Below are 21,650 nucleotides of genomic sequence, written 5' to 3' on the forward strand. Positions count from 1 at the left end.
CGCTTTTGGTAGGATTTCTTTTAAAATAAATTTATGCAAATGAAAATACTCTCTTGAACGGATTTCGATTAAATGTGCACGATCCTTTTCCGCACAAAACGATATTCATTGTTAAAAATGAAATCGTAAAAATGACCTTTAAAAAATTTGTAAATTTCATTCAAATAGATGTCAAACTCACAAAATTTTCCGATTTAACTCAAATTTTGTTCCGAAAGTTTTAAAATTTAATTGTAACGAATTATTTATTATTCATAGATGATGAAGAAATTAATAGAAATTCGAAAGTTATTTTTTTGCAATTGGCTTATCAAATTTAAAAAATGAAAAATGAAAGTATTAATTTTCAAATTTGAAACGCAGAACTCATCTGGCTCCAATCTAAACGAGCACAAGGACAAAAAATGATCGACATTCTATAGTTACCTGCTTTACCTCTTCTGTAATTACTGGTTAGATTAAAAAAATTTTCTAATTTTCGTTTATTATGATATTTTTTATTGCGTACATATTAATTTTCATATATACAATCGCTTTTTAATAAATTTTCTATCTACATTTAAATCTACAATTAAATTATTTGTAATCGCACGTGATGAATATCGTGTATAAAATAAAAACAAACAATATATCCTTACAGTATTGATATTTACATTGCTACACACTAAAATTCGCGCGATTCTTATGATATTTGTGATTCACGCGTATAAATTCATAAACAAGACTGTAGTGACTTATTCAGTCGAGAGCTTCTATTTCTCCAGGTATGGACACACAAATGATTATTTAACATTAGCAGTAGTGTAAAAATTCGTAAATGTCATTTTTCAAAATCGATTTGATGGTATTGCACAGAGATTTATTCTGATAAATCTTTATTACATTTGTGTGGTTTAAAAACTAATCAGTCACATCCATTTCATCATTTTGCGAGCATATACTGGCCAAATTTCTTAAATCTTCATTTTTGAGGTAAACAATTATATTTTCTGTACAAGCATCTGGTAGTCCAAAGTTAGATAAAGAATTCAAAGCTTCTTTAGCTCTGACTAAAAATCCCTCTCTTCGGGTAGCTTTTTTGAGCCTCTCAATAATCATACTTCCATATAATGGAAATTTGACTGGATTTTCTAATATTTCACAAATATTTTGAATATTTTCATTTTTTGTGAATCGTAATATTTCTGTTAAATCTCCTACCAATACATTATAGACTGGCACATAGTTATTGATTTTTAGTTCTTTCAAGTCATTAATTTCTTTGAGACAAGTTGCCTGAAAATTTCTGTGACTATCATCTAAATATACTGCATTTTTAGGATTAAGATATAGTTTTGCTATCTTCATTTTAATGATATGATTGTGAAATATAGCAACAGCTCTATTGCAGCAATCAATGTAAGCTCTTGTTATGAAATAAGAGCTTATGAGATCCTCAACACAGTTTACAAAAACAGCTGTGCTAATTTCTTTTGCCTTTTTTTGATATTCCTGTTTTATTTTAAATACTGCATCTAAAGGTGTTCTTCCATCTGGATCTTCTATGTTAATATCAGCCCCAAAGTTCAAAAGTAGAGATATTATACGGAAATTTCCTTTCTGACAACAAAGATGAAGAGGCGTATGCCCTACATCATTTTTGCAATCCACATCAGCATCATACTTGAGTAGAGTTTCTACCAATTTATCTAAATTTTCATCAAGAACAATTGCCATATGTAAAGCAGTCCAACCAAAAGCTGTTTTAGCATTTACATTTACACCTTTTTCTAACAGAAAATCTACTGTTTCTGCAATGTAATCAGACATTAAATATTTATTAAATTTAGTAAGACTGCTATAGTCTTCTCTCACATCACTTCTGAGAAATTGTATGATCAAATGCAATGCATTGATTCCTTGTTCATCACAATAATTGATGTCTGCATCATATCTTAGAAGTATATCTAAATTATCTTTACATTTATTACTACATTTTAGAATAGAATAATGTAATAAATCTGGATAATCTTTGGTATTAATACCATTATTGAGAAAAAATTCAAGTATTTCTTTATCATCGTTTTCTATGGCATAATGAACAGCTAATTTATCTACGTGATCTTTAGCATGTACATTAGCATTGTGTTTTATAAGAAGTTTAATAATGTCACAGTGATGATTTTTAGTTGCACTATGTAGTAAAGTAGAACCTTCGACAGAAACATTAGCATCTGCACCTTCATTCAATAATTGCTCTACTATGTTATAATAACCATTAGTTACTGCAGTAAAAATAACATTAGTGCTCTTATCTTCTAATTTTATTTCAAAACCATATTTGAAAAAATAATCAACAATTTCACTACCAAATGTCTTATGTATATTAAGAACAGCAAGAAATACTTTTCGATAGTGCTCATTATTTACATCTGGATTATACTGTAAAAGTAATTCAATATTCCTCATATCTAGATTATCAACAGCATATTCTAAAGGTATTTTTCCATTTTTATCTTGATTTATTGTTACTGCTTCATGCATAAGAAGAAGTTCAACAATTTTTTCATGAGTGCCTTTAACAGCAACATGCAAAGGAGTTACATTATCTTCTGTGTAACCATTTACACATGCGCCACTTTTTATTAAAAGTTTAACGATAGCTAGATCCCCTGTTTCACAAGCAAAGTGTAATGGGGTTTCTCCTTTGAAACTTTCTGCATTAATATCTGCATGTGACTGAATGAGGTATTGAACAGAATCAATGTTTCTACCTTTACAAGCAATATGAAAAGGTGTACAGTGATCCTTGTCAATCGCATTCAATGTTGAAAATTCCCATGAAACTAAAATATTTAAAAGAGAAAAGTTTTTTGTTAATAATTGTAATTTGTTTGAATGTATCATTTTCTGATATGGCTAGTCAGGAAAAAGTAGGAAAATTAATCATAATTTTGGAGCATATATGTAGGCAATATTAAAATAATTTTTTGTTTACTACAAACAGGCACAATTTTTTAATACAAAATAGATTTACCTAAAATTTTTTGATTTAAAATAATACATTTATTTTAATGGTTTTTCCTTTAATAGCCAAATCTTTAATTTATTACTATATTTATTACTATATTTATTACCTTTTAAATTGACATCATAATCCAAAAGCAATTCCATAATGACCTCATTTTCATTGTAAGCAGCTAAATGCAATGGTACCCTATTGTTGTTGTCCCTAATATAGACATCAGCATTAAACTTTAATAGTAAATTTACAATTTCTATTTGTTCAGTTTCAACTGCTGTATGTAAAAATCCAGAATAATCTGAAGACACTGGTTTGTTGATATTCATATCAACATGCAGTCCATGACTTAAAAGATCTTCAATTATTTTGAAATGACCATTTTTTATAGCTTCGTGTACAGGAACACAGATGTTTTCTACACTGTCTGTATCATCACCGTATTCGATGAATGCACCATGTGATAAGAGCAACTCAACTATTCTGTGATTGCCACATTTGATAGCTTGATGCAAAGGTGTTGTTCTGTCATGTGCTTGAGTATTGACCAAAGCATTTTTACTCAAAAGCAATTCGACAGCTTCAACATAATCTTCTGCACATGCTAAATAAAGTGGAGATTCACCATCTTCATTTACATCGTTGAGATCAACATTGCAGTTAATGAGTAATTGTATGGTCTCTAATCTCCGGTGTGTTATAGCAAGATGCAGTGGTCGGGAGTATTTTGGACAATTCCAATAATCACTTGTAAATATGTCATTAACATTGCACCCATGATCCAAAAATAATTTAACTATTTTCCAATGAGATGACTGACAAACTCTTTGAAAATAAGTAAACTGAATGGCATTTTCTGTAAAACTGTCTTGAGCTGTTGCTCCAGATTTCAATAGCAATTCAACAATCTCTGCATTATCCATGAGAATAGAATAGTACAAAGGTGTACTTGACAGGCTATCAACTTTGTTGACATCTGTGCCTTTAAGCAAAATCTTCCTGACTATGGCTGGCTTGTTGCTTTTAATAGCATGATGCAATGGCATACAGCCATGCTCAATACAGTATGCGTTTTCGAAGTCTTCGTAAGTGTCGTAAGTCGCAGCCTTGACTAGCAGAGCATCGCCATCGTCCTTGTAATATTTCGTCCAGGACTCGGACTCGGAATCATGTTGGTCAGCTTGGACCGTGATAACCTCGTTTTCATCGAGATTGAAAAATTCCATCTGCATAAACATCGTGCGCGAGTAGTCTCGTTTGTGTCGTTTTTCTATTCTTGCACTCTAAAACATTTCCTGCACAACGAGGAGACTCGCGAGATGGGTAGAGACGAATAGCAATGGGTTTAGAAAGAACTTGACATTTTAGCAACTTCCTCTGCATAAATGTAATCTAGTAAGTGGCAGATTGACAAAAGGTACGCCTCCGGTTTTACTGATACGGCTTGCAGCATCTGAGTGCACTATACATTAATATCGACGCGTCGACGTTCAGAAAGAATCGCGAAAACACAAGTCACTATTTATTATAATAGACGCAGGTGTAAGAACTAGATACGCAGTACCTATACAATGACATACACGCGCGATCATAATTCATGAGTGTGTGTGTGTGCGTGCTGCGAGCTGCGAATCTAATGAGAATTCAATGGAACTTGCAGAGTTGCGAATACTGCAACCCGCAGGAGAAACTTTGTCAAAGACATGGTCATATTACCTGGAAAAATTTGCGCAAAGATTGAATTTGATCAATGATTCGATGCTCATTGGAATTTTCAAGCAACAGTTTGTCAAGTATTAAAATTTATGGCAAACTTTTATCAGAACTCGAAAGCATTCTTTCTACTCTTGGGTTTGCAGAGTAATTTTAAAAATCTTTCAAAGAGGGATCAATACGTGCAAAAAAGTCACGAAGTTTTCCAGATCCAAAGAGATGAAAGGGAAGGTTTGCTAGGCCGTCAAATGCTATGCGAACGCGGTTGGCAGTCGCGGGCTGCTGCTTGCGCCATGCACTATGCAGAGTGCAGACGCAACTCCACAAGCTCCAACAAACCTAAAGAAGCTTCGGCTTTGCGAAGGGAAGGGGAAAACGCACGAATCCGTATACCTACCGAGCGACAGCAACAGCAGCAGCAGTAGCTCGTTTACAAACTCCCACACAAGTTCCCTTGCAAGTTGCAATTCGCAACACTCGCGCAAAGTCACAACTGCAGGCAGTGCGAAGGTGTGTGGGTATATGTGTCGCGCACGTAGAATGTAAATGAGTACGTTTTTGGTGTGTGCACGGCGTAGAGCTATTGCATTTTGCAAGAGCGCGAGTAACGCAGAACACGGAGTCATATAATCGAGAAAGAGATAAGCAGCTGCCTCCGAAGAGCAAGAGAGACTACAAGAACCTCTTTATGAGTATCGGCGCAGACTGGAGTGCGATATAATAATTAGCATCTCGTTCAGTAAGAAAAGGAAAGATAGAGAGAGAGAGAGAGCACTCGAGTGTATCGGCCGCAATTTCTGTTGCAAAGTTCCTGTCTCCAACACCAAAACAAAGTGCTCTGTGCAGTGCAGCTCGTGATGTGATAACCATGCCTTTACATGCTGGTGACAAATTAAGGGCGAGGGAGGAAAGCATAGGCCTGCGAGAACCATATTAACATAGCGCTGTGCGCGTGTTTCCTTTTGCGGAATTCTCTCTCTCTCTCTCTCTCTCTCTCTCTCGCGGTATAGCTTTGCGCTCGGCAGAAAAAGACAGAGAAAGTCCATGTCACTATATACATATATTACAACTCTGCTGCCTCTGCTGCTGCTTGTCTGAGATTTTTTTCTCGCCTTTTACTCAAGTTCGACTTCGCAGTTTTCGTACATGGGCGGCACGACCGAAACAAGGATGAGGCCGGCTTTATTATTGCCTCCTTGGTGGGTTTCCTTACACAATTTACACTCTGTTTATTTACATCTTTCCATTGAATGAATTGTTTGTTTATCAAAATAAAGATGAGTTTCGAATTCTTTGAGTGTTTGTGCGTTACAATTAAGAAAGTTCAAGTTTAATTAAATAGGATTGGAAAAATCTATACAATAAGCGAGCGACGATTCTTCTTATTAAAGTCAAGTGCGCGAAATCTAGCTTTGTCAAGTACATAAACGATTGATTCAAAGTATAATAAAGAATCAAGTCATTTAAAAATTGTAAAATTCAAGTCCTTGAGTATTGGTAATATCAAATCATTTTTTTTTGTTCAATTTTTTGGCCAATTTTTTTCATTTTATCTCATAATAACATATGAAATTAAAGTGTGACTTGTAATGTTTAGTAATTTAGGATTGGTACATTTCAAGTGTAGCTTTACTTATACTTATTTAATATATTTCTTATTTAAGGTGGCTACTCGATTCGCAAACAGCTAGAGATATTACAATATCTTGAGGGTATTGTTGAAACAAGCTTTTGAATAGCTACCTTGATTTCTTAGATGGCAATTGTCGAGAATTTTAAATCTGAAAGAATCTGTGAACTGTTTAAGTAGGTATGTAAATATTATTAGCTTTATTTATTTTTATATTTTGTTAAATAAATTGATAAAATTATTAATTTGAATAAACCTTCAAGGTTCAAGAAGTTCATTTAGCCACATGCCTCCAGCTGGACTTTCAGCAAGAGGCTTGTCTATCTTGATGGACCCTGGACATCCAGATGCGCGTTTTCGTAATGAGCGTTACCTACTCTATGGTGAAAATGGCTCAACACAATCCAATAGTAATAATGCTTCTCATTCTCCCAGACCATATCAGCAAGCTGGCAGAAGCACTAATCAACCTTATGGGTACGATTAATAATTCATCATGTATTACATTATCGTCCAAGGTTATTATCTTATTTGTTTAATGTGCACTTTGCTATTTTCCTAGCCCAAACTACAGTTACACACGTACAACGAGTAACATGTCAGACAGCAGTGTATCAGACACGCATAGCGGCGGGACCGCTCGAACAATGTCGCAACACACTAGCCCTTCGCATAACACGCTATCATCACACTCTCGTCAAGACAGTGTAATACTCTTCACTGCCTTGTTCGATTATGTCGCACAAGGAGAAGATGAGTTATCCCTCGTACGGGGTGAAACTGTCGAGGTTTTGTCGAAAGATTCAAAAATATCGGGTGACGAGGGTTGGTGGACGGGTAAAATACGTGAGAAAGTGGGTATATTTCCAGCGAACTTTGTAGCCGAAGCTTTGACGATCGATCGAGTCTCCTCAGTTATCGAGCAAGTAAAACCGGTTCAGATAGACTTTGAAGAATTGACGCTCGAAGAAGTCATCGGCGTGGGTGGTTTTGGAAAAGTATATCGGTACGTCAAATCATCATGATGATTATGAAACAAAGCTCTACTTCTAATCTCTAATTTTTCAGGGGATATTGGAATAAAAAAGAAGTAGCTGTGAAAGCAGCGCGACAGGACCCAGACGAGGAGCCCAGCGTAACGCTTGAAAATGTACACCAGGAAGCTAAGCTCTTTTGGCTGCTGAAACACGAAAATATCGTTCAGCTCGAGGGTGTGTGTTTAAAAATGCCTAATTTGTGCCTAGTAATGGAATATGCACGCGGTGGCAGCCTCAATCGAGTTTTGAGCGGCCGAAAAATTAGGCCAGATGTACTAGTCGACTGGGCAATACAAATTGCTCGTGGTATGGATTATTTGCATAACAATGCACCGATCAGTCTCATTCACAGGGATCTAAAGAGTTCAAACGGTAAGTTGATTATTCAATATTTTAGATTGAACATTGAAGATGTAATAAATTATTCACTTAATAGTTTTATTGAGTGAACCCATCGAGAACGATGATTTTCAATACAAGACGTTGAAAATCACGGATTTCGGATTGGCACGTGAAGTGTACAAAACGACGCGGATGTCAGCAGCAGGAACTTATGCATGGATGGCACCTGAAGTAATCAAGAAAAGCACGTTCAGTAAAGCCAGCGATGTTTGGAGTTATGGTGTGCTTTTGTGGGAACTATTGACCGGAGAAACTCCGTATAAAGGAATTGATGCGTTAGCTGTTGCGTACGGAGTAGCTGTAAATAAATTGACACTACCGATTCCATCAACTTGCCCACAGCCTTGGAGGTGTCTAATGGAATGTAAGTACATTTTTACAAATGCCATTTTCAAAAATGTGTGTCATAGCTAATTTTGAATTATTTTCGACAGCTTGTTGGGCTTCCGATAGTCATTCCCGTCCGGGATTCCCAAAAATTCTAATTGCTTTGGACGAAGTAAGAAGCTCTTTTGCCGCGACTCCTCATGAATCGTTTCACACCATGCAAGACGACTGGAGGCTGGAAATCGAAGAAGTCCTGCACGGTTTGCGCATGAAAGAAAAGGTGGGTACTTCAAAGTAAACCGAGATTAATTCTGAAAAATGTGACTTTTTAATGATTGTTAAGTAAATATTGAATATTTTACAATTTTTGTCTTTTTTTTTATCGCATTAACAAAGGAATGCCGATCCCTCGAGGAGGTAAGATTTATAGGCGTCATATTGGTGTTACTGAGTGATCGATTTTTCGGCTTTCACTTACTCAAAAAAAATATTACGTTTTAACTTGATTTTGCATGACTTTTTTCAATTTTCACTTACACCCACAGAGAGTTTTCACCAACGTTTGAAATGATTATTATGAAAAATGAAATCCAAAAATATTAAACTATGAAAATCAGTAATCACTTATTTCAATATTAGGAACTGCGCTGCAGAGAGGAAGAGCTTACTAAAGCCCAAGTGCAACAGCGACAACACGAGGAGAATCTTCGGCTCCGTGAGGAAGAGCTCGCAGCTCGAGAAATCGATCTTTTGGAACGCGAGCTCACAGTAATGATAATTCAACAGCAAAATACAGCACCTACTCCCACGCCTTACAAACGACGTGGAAAATTTAAAAAATCAAAACTAAAACTAAACAAAAAAGAACCGGGAAGTAAAATAAGTGCACCTTCAGGTAAACCTAAAAATTTTTGTTCAAACAAAGTTTTAAATGAACTATACAAATTTCATTGTTTATTTCTTACATTTTTTCAGACTTCAGGCATACGATAACTGTGCAACATACAGCACCGGATCGAGTGAAAAGTCGGAATCCTTCCCGATCAAATAGCCCACCAGGTTCACCTAGCATCCCAAGATTGAGAGCAATTGCATGTAAGTATAAATAAAAACTCATACCAAAACATTAAATAAAAATTGCCTGTCATGAGCAGTGGTCACCTCGATAGAAAAAAAACGTTAAGTATCAGAAATCTTGTAAAATTAGATTGAATTTTCACATTTTAATTATTCTAATATTTATGTGTGCTTACTATATCATTTTGATTTTCCACAATAGTCCAAATTATTTATTTTTAAATTTATGATATTTATGGAGCATGGTTGCATGCATATTTTGTACGATTTTATCGGTCTTTTAGGTCCATTTCCAAACATTTTTATTTATTTAAAACTACATTATTTTATCGATGATTTTTTTAGTTTAGTGTCGTTATTTTTCTTTGTTTTCGATTTCTGTTCTGTTCCGGAATTGCAACCAACGCTGACAATCATCCGAAAATGTTCACTTTGTGCTATTGGTGTTGTCTTCGAACGTTAAAAAAACCAATTTTACACGTGCTTGCTGTCATTTGCTTCTTGAAACGTTGCTTCTTGCACGCAACAGTGCCAGCCGACGGCGTTAAAGGTAAGACGTGGGGACCTTCAACGTTGCATCAACGCGAGCGTGGTGCAATCATCCCGCCTAACGCTGGCTCGCCCACGTCGCCCTCGGGTTCTGCCGGAATAGATGGAGTATCGAACATAATGATGATGTCGGGTGACTCTAGTGCTGTTGCTAGTACCGGTAAGCGTTGGTCCAGATCCGCGCCGGACTTGGAAAAATCTCCGATGCGATCGCCTGTATCGCCCGAGGGAGCAGCCGCTCTACCACCAGCTCAGCATGTGGCGCGTGCTCATCATCATCATCATCATCAACACCCACACCATCAGCATCATCAACACAGACCAGCCTTGCATCAAGAAATAGGTAACGTCAATCTCAAGAATGAAAATGCGAGAAAACTCTACTCTTCGGCCAATGATTTGGTCGATAGCCCATCGTCAATGGGCCCGCGCTACGAATCTAGCATACAACTTATTAACAACGAAGACGGTTTTGCCGTCGTCGACACGACTCCGCCACACACCAACCGAGATGACGATTCTATGTCGTCGTCGAGTACAGTGGTTGGTTGTGTGGGCAAATCCAAGCGACGTGAACGCAGTAAATCCAAAGACTCTACTCCCAAACGTAGAGACAGCTCAGAATCGAGACTGCACTCGTTAGCTGACTTTTTCAGATCACCTTCCGGATCGCGTAAAAGCTCGCTGCAGAACGAACCGCGTAAATTTACGACTCACGTGACGATCAAAATAAATGACTCGGACCAAATGGTCATGCCAGATGAGAGTCCAGAGCAGTCGTTCGAGAAACCTCGCAAGTCGCGCTACTCTAAAAGCCCAATGAGAGTTTTGAATCGAATCAAAGCTTGGGGTAGTCGCGATGAGCTCGACGATAAAAATACTCGTGGAAATACGGTTGAATATAGTACTCTCAACGACAATGTGGCTTTGCTGCCCAAGTACGATCGACAACAAGTGCACGTTAGCAGCTCGACTCCTAGTTTTCTGGCGGCTAGTTCGCGCGAGGGCATAGATTTTGAGAATCTAGAGTCGGAATTTTGCGATTTAGAAAGCGAACGCGTGACCAATACAACTCGCAGCGAAAGCGGGGATGACGATACCAAGGATTTGATCGAAATCAAAGATAGGTCAAAAATTGAAGATACGAGAAACATATCGCTAGCAGATAGCAATGAGATCGTATCGAGACATTTGAGAAGTGCTTCGGACGGCACGACGCAGCAGCATCAAACGGTTATAGGTTCATTTGCAAAGCCAAAAATTTATGCGGCCCAAAAGTTCTTTCGAAAGAACTATAGTCCAGGCAAAAAAAGTTAAGATTTGTCGTTTTACTTACGTCTTCATATAGCTACGATGCCATAATTATTACTCTTAAGTTGCAGTGAAGCGGAGTTTCTACAATATAAATATTTATTTTTTCATTTATATAAAGTAGTAGACTATCCCAAGTAATTTTCACATTGCTTTATTTATCGTAGAATAAAATTGTTGATGATATTGGACATAATATCTTAAGAGATTAAAGTTTTTCCTGTAGCCAATGGACGACTGACTGTCGACTATAAAAGGTATACTTGTATCATAAAAAGTACCCAAGGAACGACGTTAGATTTTACATTTTTATACCTTCACTTTTCATTTTGTGCAATAAACTCGTTATTATAACCTTGATTGGTCGGAAGTGACAGTAAAATTTTAATTATACCGTTGTTTTTGGGGTATGATTTTTAGAAAATTCTTTATAGCTGATTAAAAAAAAATAATCTAAGAATTATTTTAATTAAATTTATAGTGCGATATATTTTTAATAAATAGATATAGGTATTATCATAATCGTGATTTCTGTGTTGAATCTTTAATTCTTATTTATATATCAATCGTGTAATTAAAGTCCTTTTTTAAAAATAAAAATAGTCAAAAAATTTGAAAATATCATTTCAGTAGGAGGGCTAAATTAATTATAAGAGTAAATATAGACTTTTGGTAAGGGACCACTTCCAAAAAAATGTCCTCGTGAAAAATAAGTGTTGGTTTAAGATAGATTTGCTTGAGACAAACTATGAAATTTTTCAAATGAACCTATTACCCATAATGACTATTTATTTTAAAGACTGGTTCGATTGCTTCAAATTTTCAAAGTATGAAGCTGGTCTCATTGACTTAGTACACAAATTTGATACTCTGTTAAATGTCAATTTGATAAAATTGAATATAGTAATATAGTAATATATAATTATAGTCTGGTGTTGGTTAAAAATTCTCTCAAAAGTTTATAACATTCTAACAAAAATACGAAAAAATTTCGGAGTAGATCCTACGCCAAATAAAAAGACTACGCCAAGTCATTTTGCTTGATCCCATTATGTACGTTCTTTTTGTAACAATGCAAAAAAAAACATATAAGTGCCCGTGGATTTAGATCAAATGTTTTTATAATACATGTAATTATATGCAATAATAGAAAGTTTTAAATTTATTTTAGTCGAAAATATTATGATTTAGATTGCGTGGATTTTCTCCAATTGTCATTGTTGAAAGATTATCCAACGTTAAAGTCATACTTTTTAGATCGCACCATTACCGCTGCATTCGCATGTAGATAATTGTAATTATGACAACAACAAAAATTTCCGCAATAAAAATGTGTTGAGTTGAAATAGTTTGAATTTTTCATTTTTAATAAATTATATTTTATTTAAATTTTACGCTCGGTACACGATCTGTAAGTAAATTTAATTATTAACAAGAAATAATTCGTAATAAATGTAATTTTTAACAAAAAAAATAACTATGACCTTGTATCAAGCGTAAAAAAACTGTTTATACCTAGCATGATATATGTCAGTAGTTAAATACCTTTGAGAAATCCATTTCCAATCCTCATGTGTACATATTTCAGATTAATTTACACTGAAATTTCAAAAATATCTCATTTACCATGTATTCGACAGTAAGTACAAAAATTTGTAGCTAGATGTTTGCTACTTTTAGAAAGCTTTTGTGATGTTGCTTTTGAATGTTTAGTCTAAAACTTTGACATTTTGTTACCAAATTTTAGCAAAAAATTATTTTAGGTACATGAATTTCATAATAAATTGTTCCTCAAACTCTTTTACCAAAAAATTACATTTTATCACTATTAAAAATAACGTAGCATGCTATCTTAAATGTTTTCTTCTAAGAATCAAAATGACGAGCCGAAACTCAGGTAAGATAAAATTTAATATTTCGACGAGACGATAAAGGAATTATAAATACATGTTTATGCGTTGCACAATGGAACAAACGAATACTTTTTCTCAACAGATTGGAACCGTCTCAGCGAAGAGCACGAATTAGCATCAGGAGGGACGGGGATGGCCGCTTCGGTGGCGAGCGGCAACGAGTGGGACGCGGGCTCGACGCCACCGATGAGCTTGACGATGACGAGCAACAACAGTCAAGATTATCCATCGATGAAGCCCGGCCTCGGCGGACCCTTCATCATGCCCATGCCCATGCACATGCCTCAAATCTACAACGGCGACGCGGCGAAGAAACCTCGCCTCAGTATAATCGAACTGGTGATATGCAACATCGGGGCGATGCTCGCCAGCATCAGCATGGACTTTGACGTGAGACTGGCGAACAGCGCGCCCAGACTGCAGAGCGCGAAGATGCAATGCGCCGAGGAGGAGCCGCCCAGGTGGTGGCAGCCCGAGGCTTGCTCGACCAACAGCCGAAATTCCGGCTTCTTGGGGACGGATTACGAGTTCAGCTCGACTAGCGGTTACGCGCATAACACCTACCACGGCCCGGTTAGACATTACAGGTGAGCTCATCTTCACGCAATATGCTAAATGTTACAGTCGTGGCTCGTTGCGACGCAACGATTTGCACTCGACACGATGCACTCGATGTCATTCCCGCCTGATTGGAACGAATCGAGCGCGAATAGGATCATTCGGACGTATGACGATGTCTGCTTGTAATTGCATATCTTCGAGCCTGTCGATTGGTTCTAGAATAAAGTCGTAGAGTATCCGAGCGATCAACGACTTCAACTCCATCATGGCGAATTTCTGACCTAAAACGTAAAAGCGAACCTAGCTACAGTACGCACGATAGTTACGGATGAAAAATTGTTCTACCTATGCAGTTACGTGGCCCAGCACTGAACGGCACGTAAGCAAACGGGTGCCGATTGCGGCTGTTTTCCGGCAAAAATCTGTCCGGATCGAACTTTTCGGGATCTGGCCAGTACTCCGGTTCTCGATGCGTATCGTAAAAGTGCACGATTATGTCCGTATTGGCTGGTACCAGTATGTTCTCTGCAAGGGAAAAATGTTACATACACCCACAATTATCGAACGAAGCTGCAAGACCCTCCCGGAGTACTCACTCAATTGTATGTCTTCGGTGGTGTGACGTAAGATGGTCGATACAGGCGGGTAGAGCCTGAGCGACTCTTTAATGCAACGCTCCAGGTAACAGAGCTCTTGCAAATTTGCCATGTCAATTTTTCCCTGCTTTTTTTCCAATAACTCGGTGACTTCGAGCCTCGCTCGCTCCTGTGCCTCTTGGTTATGGGCCAATAAAAACAGCGTGTACGACATCGCCATACCGGTCGTATCGTGGCCCTGTATAGCAACAACACATTTGAACGATAAAAAAAGTGCATATGATCTCGCTTTGTCCTCGACTCACTTCAAAGGTAAAGGTGTCGACCTCTTCCTCGATGCCTTGATCGTCGATGAGTCCATTCCGTTGGGCAGCGAGCAGCAGGTCCAGCATGGCCATTCGTTTCTTCCGTCCGATCGAGTCATCGGCCAGCTTGTCATCCTCGCTCTCCTCGCTCAAGCCATTTAGGTACTTGTTATTCGTGCTTTTGTGGTAATCTTTGCGCTCTTGAATTATCTGCAAAGAAAAAGACAACGGCATCGGCGCATTGTACTCGTCGTATCAATTGGACTCGGCAAGCGAATTAGCGTACTTTGGCTGTGAAATTGTGAAGAGTCTTTAGAGCATTTCTCTGAAGAGATCCTATTTTGTAAATGAACGGCATCATCCAATTAGTAACGTACGGCCTCGGCGTTCTGTAAACAGTCACGATACCTATTTCGTGAATGGCCTGTTTATACCGATCCAGCTCTTTGTTATCGATCGTATCCAAACTCACACCCATTGCGGATTCTGAAAAAAGAAAGCCAAAAACGTGTTTGCCAATCTGTACTTTTCCGCTTGTTTTCGTCGAACGAACCACAAATTATGTTTAGAGTGTATTTCGAGCTCAGCTCCACGAGATCCACGACGAAATCGTTCCCTCGTAATTTCAACTTGTCGATGGATTTCTGTCCTTCCCTCTCCGTTATTTCCATGTATTTTTTCAAGATGTTAAAATGAAAAGCGGGTGTAAGCATTTTTCGTCGGTTGCGCCATTTTTCACCTATAATTGACGCGTGTTACTTTATCGAACATTTTGTAATAATTGAAAGTTATTCAAGTACCTGTGCTCGTTAACAAGCCAGTCTTCAGCCATGGCATGAGATAATTATAAACGAAGCCCTTCTCGATAGCTTTATTGCTGGACAATAAAATCTGCACGAGGTAGGTCGTTACTCGTAGAAAATACTTGGCATTACAAAAAAAAATAATTGGTTCCATACCTCGACGTCATCAGGATGGTGAATATTGACGATGGCAGACGTGAACATCCACAGTACGGAAACGGGACGAAATTGTTCCGTCACTTTTCTCGTGATACGCCAAAAGTTGCACAAATCCGGGTCTAAGAACATGAGCGTGTTGCCGAAAATCGGATAGGGTTTCGGACACGGTACCGATCGCAACATACGACCTCTTCTGTCATAGCGAGTACAGATGTGGAAAATCACCAGCACCAAGACCAGAAACGCGAGCACGTAAAACATGATCGACGTGAATTTTTCCACTAAAAACTAATCGTTCGTCGCATTTTTCACGCCGGGAAATAGTACGTCGTTCAATCGATTCGCGGCCGATGAATATCTAGTAGCGTCTCGCGAGTATCTCGATCGTTTGCCACTATTTATTGGTGAACATTTTTCGCGTCGCCTGTTTTTCATTCGCATGCGAGTAGTTTCATCATATGCGCGAGACAGTCGATGTTTTTAATTACGCCTAAAGCTACAATGCTGGAGTCGAGAAAAAAAAAGCATCTTTTTTCGCGCGTTAGCGTGATAGCTCGTTTTTCTCACGAGGCAAAAAAAAACTCAAAGATTGTTTGCTGATTGGCAAAAACTTGATGATGGAAATGAATGCTCCGAGTTTTCTTTTATTTCGGCCCGCTATACGCACTGAGCGATAACAATTGAACAGTTGCGAAACTTTATTTATGTCAATGAATAAGCCAAGCTGAATTTACTGATTGTAAGCATAAATCAGATATATATTTTGTGCGTAAAACAAGATAATCACAGTTTAAAAATATAACAATCTTCTTGACCTTGGCACGCTCCCTAGATCAACGTTTATCAATCTTGACTAATTTCATTTTCACAGCTTCCGAAGGCCTTAAAATTACGTCGGCAGTCAACTTTATGTCGCTGGTCTTGTCGATGTTTTCCAAGTAAAAATCGTACAGTATCCGACCTATGAGGGATTTCAATTTGAGCATGGCGAGCTTTTGACCTACAAAAGTAAAAAAAAAAAAAATAAATAACAACGTTGGTAGGGAAAATTATCGCGCGAGAAAAGCGCGCGTCGAGCGTTGAACTCACCTATGCAATTACGCGGGCCAGCGCTGAAAGGCACGTAAGCGAACGTGTGCCGATTGGCACTGCGCTCCGGCAAAAACCGATCGGGATCGAAGACGTCCGGATTCGGCCAGTAATTGGCGTCTCTGTGCGTGTCGTACAGATGAATCATGATGTGCGAGTCGGCCGGCACTAGCGCATTTTCTGGAAAAATCACGCGGCAATTAGAAGAAAATTGACGGATGTTTTTTTCGTTTGCCTTTTTTTTTCGCCTCGTCATGCGGTACACTTACTTAGTTGCAACTCATCGGATGTGTAGCGCAAGAGCGTGGCGACGGGTGGAAAAAGTCTGAGAGATTCCTTGATGCATCGCTCGAGGTAGGGCAACTCTTGAAGACTCGACGTGTTCAAATTCCCATTGTATTTTTCCACAACTTGCGTTACTTCGGCCCTGGCTTTAGTCTGAAAAATGTATCGTTCGATCGGATCGAAAGAGAAGACGAAAACTTCCGTACGTACCTGAGCCTCCTTGTTCTCGGCCAGCAGCATCAACGTAAAGGTCATGGCCATGCCCGTCGTGTCGTGCGCCTCGAACGTAAAGGTATCGACTTCTTCCTTGATGCCCTCGTGATCGATGAGGCCTTTGCGCTCGGCCGCCAGCAAAAGGTCGAGCATCGCCAGTTTTCTGCGCGTTCCGTCCTGCTCGGAGACGGGACAGTCTTTGGCGAACTCCTCGAGGTACTTGCCGTCGCTGCCCTCGTGGTACTGTCTTCGCTCTTGGATCACCGCGTCGGTGAAGTGATGCAACACGTCGAGGGCGTCCCTCTGCACTTTGGCCATTTTCCTCGCGAACCTCATGAGCCAGTTGGTGATGTAGGGCCTCGGCATCCTCCATACGACGACGTTGCCCATGTCGCGCACTGCATTTTTGTATCTTCGCACGAGCTTGCCATCCATCTTGTCCAGCTTCACGCCCATAGCCGATTCTAATAAAAAAATATAATAATAAACAAACGATCGTCAGTTAAGATAATTCATTGTCGAACAAAGCATCGATCGTCCGTTTCGTCGCACCGCAAACGATGTTCAACGTGTACTGCGAGCAAAACAGCATCAAATCGTCGACGATGATCGTGTCGGAGCTCTCGTTTTTCAACTCGTTCATGAATCGCACGCCCTGGTCGTTGGCTATCTCGAGGTACTTGTGCAGAATGCTGAAGTGAAAGGCCGGCGTCAAGATTTTCCTTCGCTGTCTCCACTTTTTGCCGGTGCTCGTGAGAAGGCCCGTTTTCAGCCAAGGATGCAGATATTCGTAGATGTAGCCCTTGTCGATGACCTTGTGACTTTGAAATATGACTTCCAAGTCGTCGGGGTGTCGCACGCTGATTATGGCCGTTTTGCAGATCCAGAAGCGAGTGATCGGGTAATAATCGTTCGACACCTCCCGGCCGAGACGCCACAGATCCTCTGTAATTTTGCACGCACGAAATTCAAGTTAATTATCGATCCGCGCCAGTCCGATGGACAAAACTCGCACGAATTAACTCACGCAAATTGTCGACTTTGAACTTGAGCATATTGCCGAGCAGCGGGTAAGCCGTCGGTCCGGGTATTTTGCTGAGTAGACGGCCGCGCTTGTTGTATCGGGTCATCAAGTGAAAGATCAAGGGTCCGATGATCGATAACAGCAAGCAGGTAAGGATCATTTTGGACCAAGCGATACGTATACCGTTCTAGCGATAAGTACTATGGGTGCTGTTCGCGCCACGTTCACCCGTTCATGACTACGAAGACTCGCTCCGGTGAAAGATCGCGTTTCCCTCCGTGGCATCCACAAAAAGCAAGTCAAATATTTGCGTTTCGCACATTAAGAGCCAGCGCAAAAAAGTCTATTATTCATAATTGAATTCGGCGTCCTCAATTTTCAGCGAGTCCTCGCTCTCGAGCGCGCCAAATTATCGCACTCATTTACGTATTTCGCTTTTTAAGGTCGCATCTGAGCAACATGGCTGGTGGCATGCAGCCGTCGTCTCTGCTGCTGTCGCCGAATCACAGCGCCAGCAACAACAGCGTCAAGCCGCTACGTTTCACCGATTCGTCGTCTTCTCAGCAGCAGCAGCAGCATAATTACGCAGCTTCGTCAGCGACCAGCAGCTCGAACGCGCCGACTCCGAGTCCTCGGCGGAAAAATTCCATGAGCAATAATTGCGACGAGATGATCGCCTACTCGGCGGAGCAATTGCAGCGGCTCGACAGATTGCCGCCGACTTACGGGGCTACGGCCGTCGCCGCCGCCGCCGTCGGACACTCGTCGTTGGCTCATTATCAGGACTACGGGCCCCCCATGTACATTTCGGCCGGCGGCGGTGGAGACTACTTCAGGCCCGTCGAGACGGCTTATCTGCCGGGCGCCGATTATCAGTGAGTCGAATCTCTCGTTTTCTCTTCGTTCTGTCTTGGCAACGAGGAGTCTGAATTTGTTCCCTTTTCGCCTCTAGCGACAGAGTACTGGAGTGTTCGGAATTTCCCCACGCCTACGACAATCCCGGCAGCGTGAGCAGTCCAGCGCGTACGCCTCGTTTCTCCGCTTTGGCGCATCATCGGCGCACACCCTCCAACGTCTCGTCGACCAGCACGTCGTCCTCCCACCAGAATCCCTCGTTTCGCCTGGACGACGAGATCGAGTACAATCTCTACTCTCCGGGCCATTCGCTCGTGAGTTCATTCGATCGCTTTTTTCCCTAGCCACTTGTAACGTGATAATCTTGCGATAACGAGTCTATTTTATGGTCGTTTTGTTTTTTCAAGGGCTACTATCGAGGTCTAACGAGTACCTCGTCGAGCCTCGTGCCGGCCAGCATAGCCGGAAGTAGCAGCTACGGCAGCAGCGCGACCCTCAGCCATCAGCCGCACGATTACAACAGCACGAGCAGCGAGCTGCAGCACTACTTGCAACGCTCCGCGTCCCATCATCATCAGAATAATTCGCAAGACTCGCGAGACCTGCTGCTGCATACGATAATGGACCGGCCGAGCAATTTGGAAGTTGCCTCGAGGCTAAGGTCGAGCCTCAAGAGGTCCAATTACGCCTACGGCTCACCCAACAAAACCAGCAGCAAGAACAATTCGGGCTCTGGTGAGTTTCGCATCGTTTTTTCGCGTCAACGTCCACCAAATGGGCCAATAAGAATATTTCGTTTGTTTTTATGCAGGCACACCGACGAATCCGACCCCGCCAGACTCCCTGACGTCCGAGGACTCTTCTTACGTCTCGGCCAAAGACGGCCAGATATCTCTCAGTCGAGTTCGCTTTTCACCGGTGACGTTCGAGAGGGAACAACAGCAGCAGCAGCATCCGACCGAGCTCGTGACGAGTCCACTGATGCAGGGACTGAGGCGACTGGGCAGCACCAGTCGCGGTAGCAGCTCGACGTTGACGCAGCGACGACCAAGCATCAACGAGATACAGAGGGATTATGTCACCTAACGATAGATCATTCATACATTTAAATTTTCCTTATTTTCGTCTCCGTTGTTATCGAGAAAAGTTCGAATCGTTCTTTCTTTCGATTCATTTTCAAATATTGGCTTACGTCAGTCTATTTTGTATACATATCGCTGTCAACGAGATTCTTAGCATCGCTATCTAATTAAAGTACAAAAATAGACAGAATGAGAGAAAGAGAGAGAGACATTATTCTCATTCAGCTGTATATAATGCATTCCATTATTGTGTAAAACAAACAGCGGTTCACTGCCTATATACCATGTGTATATGTACAATGTGGAAATTTGAATCTTCGTTAAGTGCATCTATTATTAGATGGAAAACGCCGAGATAATTTTGCTTCTTTTTTGTAAGTGGTAAGAAAACTCGTTCATTCAGTCAAAAGAGTAAGGCAAAATTTTCTACGTCACATCTCGTGCAATCATGCATATATGCACATAATGTTACGCGAGAGCAAGATCTGCGCATGCAATCATAATATATTATGAGCTTATGAAAACACTAATCACACAAATGTATATTTTGATAATCAGTACAGTATCAGCATTTTGCGTTTAGCTTTCACATTATTTTAAACAAGTAATGATTCCGAACCTTGCGTTGGTTAACTTATTGAAATGTACCAATAATGTTTTTGGTAAAGTCAGAGTCTTAAAAGGAGAAACACTCTTTTAATTATTTATTTGTAGGATTTTTTTATAATTTTACCCCATCATTCAAGTGTGAAACAGTCGAACACAAAGAATAACGATCAAAAAATCTAACATAGCCGCACAACGTGTTTCACACGAACAGTTATGATTTACGAATTAATGCAATGATAAAGATATTTCGTATAACCATTACTCATTTTAAAAATTTGCTACGTTCATCGCACAATCTGCTTTCATCGAATATCGACCAATGTATTATGCGACTTACTTATATTTAATATATTATAAATATATATATTCATGTGAGGGCGAGAAAGTGTGAATATCAGTCATCAGTATTGGGAACTATTTTTAAAAATGAAAATTGGGCAAGTTGTACAAAATATTATAAAAAGTTCAATATGTAAACATTGCTCTTTATTTCGGAAAATCGATTCTAGATGAGAATTTTCGCGCGAATATATAAAAGGCACAATTTATAATGGGTTGTAGATAATTCTGTAGATAATAGAAACGTTATTTTCATTTGAAAAAATATTGGTTCCAATATTTTTTAATTTATATATAGTTTTTTTAATTCTTCAATTAACTATTTATAAAATTGAGCAAATATTTATTATATTTTTTATCAAATTTGTTATGAAATATCGTAGACTTTGTAGTGATAAATTTAATAATTAATAATAATTGCGCGAAAAAAATTGTCAAAATATGTCAATGTACATAATATGCATTTTGATAATGCCATTGGAATGTGATGATGCCAAAAAGAAATGATAGATTCAAAGTACTAGGGTAGTAATCGATTCGTAAAAAATCAAAACTTAATTCTTACAACTTGTGCGTAATGAAAATTATTTTTTGGCAAGCGTTCGATGAAGATAAGTTAAGAAACTGCGGTGCTGGATAAGAATGTACTTAAAGTTAATCGGGATAAATTGTTGAATGAAAAAGACTATGCATAATGTTTGTGTGAATACTTGTCGATTTATAAATGATATTTTTGAGTGTTAATTTTTTTTCAACTTGCGTATTAGACC

At 39.3% G+C, this 21,650-nt stretch overlaps 4 protein-coding genes across 10 annotated transcripts in view; 1 reads left to right on the forward strand and 3 right to left on the reverse strand.

Annotated features, from left to right (window-relative positions):
- Positions 1-20,162, forward strand: part of LOC106651529 (mitogen-activated protein kinase kinase kinase 11) — a 20,696-nt gene extending 534 nt beyond the window's left edge. The window contains exons 1-15 of one of the 7 annotated variants that reach the window (XM_023460368.1): positions 579-764; positions 6,379-6,524; positions 6,608-6,821; positions 6,907-7,350; positions 7,413-7,753; positions 7,818-8,147; positions 8,218-8,390; positions 8,507-8,527; positions 8,750-9,005; positions 9,086-9,205; positions 13,043-13,547; positions 18,439-18,870; positions 18,948-19,164; positions 19,258-19,585; positions 19,662-20,162. In XM_023460368.1, coding sequence (XP_023316136.1) covers positions 6,631-6,821; positions 6,907-7,350; positions 7,413-7,753; positions 7,818-8,147; positions 8,218-8,390; positions 8,507-8,527; positions 8,750-9,005; positions 9,086-9,205; positions 13,043-13,547; positions 18,439-18,870; positions 18,948-19,164; positions 19,258-19,585; positions 19,662-19,936 — 3,633 coding nt within the window. In that variant the 5' untranslated portion in view covers positions 579-764; positions 6,379-6,524; positions 6,608-6,630 and the 3' untranslated portion in view covers positions 19,937-20,162. Of the gene's footprint in view, positions 1-578; positions 765-5,751; positions 5,914-6,072; positions 6,212-6,378; positions 6,525-6,607; positions 6,822-6,906; positions 7,351-7,412; positions 7,754-7,817; positions 8,148-8,217; positions 8,391-8,506; positions 8,528-8,749; positions 9,006-9,085; positions 9,206-9,716; positions 12,394-13,042; positions 13,548-18,438; positions 18,871-18,947; positions 19,165-19,257; positions 19,586-19,661 lie in introns of those variants that run through there. The other 6 variants (XM_023460367.1, XM_023460366.1, XM_023460369.1 and 3 more) reach the window with 6 other exon arrangements.
- LOC106651530 (ankyrin-1-like) lies at positions 758-4,923 on the reverse strand. The gene is made up of 2 exons (XM_014370062.2): positions 3,117-4,923; positions 758-2,825 (listed from the first exon to the last, which is right to left on the reverse strand). The coding sequence occupies exons 1-2, from the start codon at positions 4,237-4,239 to the stop codon at positions 901-903; spliced, it is 3,048 nt and encodes a 1,015-aa protein (XP_014225548.1). The 5' UTR covers positions 4,240-4,923; the 3' UTR covers positions 758-900.
- On the reverse strand, positions 13,451-15,753 carry LOC106651281 (cytochrome P450 4C1-like). Its single transcript, XM_023460372.1, has 8 exons — positions 15,382-15,753; positions 15,223-15,313; positions 14,976-15,161; positions 14,709-14,908; positions 14,423-14,632; positions 14,118-14,355; positions 13,867-14,046; positions 13,451-13,802 (listed from the first exon to the last, which is right to left on the reverse strand). The coding sequence occupies exons 1-8, from the start codon at positions 15,643-15,645 to the stop codon at positions 13,636-13,638; spliced, it is 1,536 nt and encodes a 511-aa protein (XP_023316140.1). The 5' UTR covers positions 15,646-15,753; the 3' UTR covers positions 13,451-13,635.
- On the reverse strand, positions 16,110-18,381 carry LOC111693986 (cytochrome P450 4C1-like). The gene is made up of 6 exons (XM_023460373.1): positions 17,999-18,381; positions 17,524-17,916; positions 16,969-17,435; positions 16,743-16,911; positions 16,474-16,653; positions 16,110-16,384 (listed from the first exon to the last, which is right to left on the reverse strand). The coding sequence occupies exons 1-6, from the start codon at positions 18,153-18,155 to the stop codon at positions 16,218-16,220; spliced, it is 1,533 nt and encodes a 510-aa protein (XP_023316141.1). The 5' UTR covers positions 18,156-18,381; the 3' UTR covers positions 16,110-16,217.
- Positions 20,163-21,650: the final 1,488 nt, after the last annotated feature.

This window comes from Trichogramma pretiosum, unplaced genomic scaffold (genome assembly GCF_000599845.2).
Source record: "Trichogramma pretiosum strain Unisexual culture from Peru unplaced genomic scaffold, Tpre_2.0 scaffold59, whole genome shotgun sequence".
Lineage (NCBI taxonomy): Eukaryota > Metazoa > Arthropoda > Insecta > Hymenoptera > Trichogrammatidae > Trichogramma > Trichogramma pretiosum.

Coding starts and splice junctions, on each gene's coding strand:
- LOC106651530 (XM_014370062.2), bottom strand. CDS start 4,239: ATGTTTATGCAGATGGAATTTTTCAATCTCGATGAAAACGAGGTTATC. Junction 2,826..3,116: donor TTATGATGTCAATTTAAAAG/GTAATAAATATA, acceptor TAAATATTTTAG/TTTCATGGGAATTTTCAACA.
- LOC106651281 (XM_023460372.1), bottom strand. CDS start 15,645: ATGTTTTACGTGCTCGCGTTTCTGGTCTTGGTGCTGGTGATTTTCCAC. Junction 14,909..14,975: donor CACTCTAAACATAATTTGTG/GTTCGTTCGACG, acceptor TTCTTTTTTCAG/AATCCGCAATGGGTGTGAGT. Junction 14,633..14,708: donor TTCACAATTTCACAGCCAAA/GTACGCTAATTC, acceptor TTTTCTTTGCAG/ATAATTCAAGAGCGCAAAGA.
- LOC111693986 (XM_023460373.1), bottom strand. CDS start 18,155: ATGATCCTTACCTGCTTGCTGTTATCGATCATCGGACCCTTGATCTTT. Junction 17,436..17,523: donor CACGTTGAACATCGTTTGCG/GTGCGACGAAAC, acceptor TTTTTTTATTAG/AATCGGCTATGGGCGTGAAG. Junction 16,654..16,742: donor ATCCGATGAGTTGCAACTAA/GTAAGTGTACCG, acceptor TGATTTTTCCAG/AAAATGCGCTAGTGCCGGCC.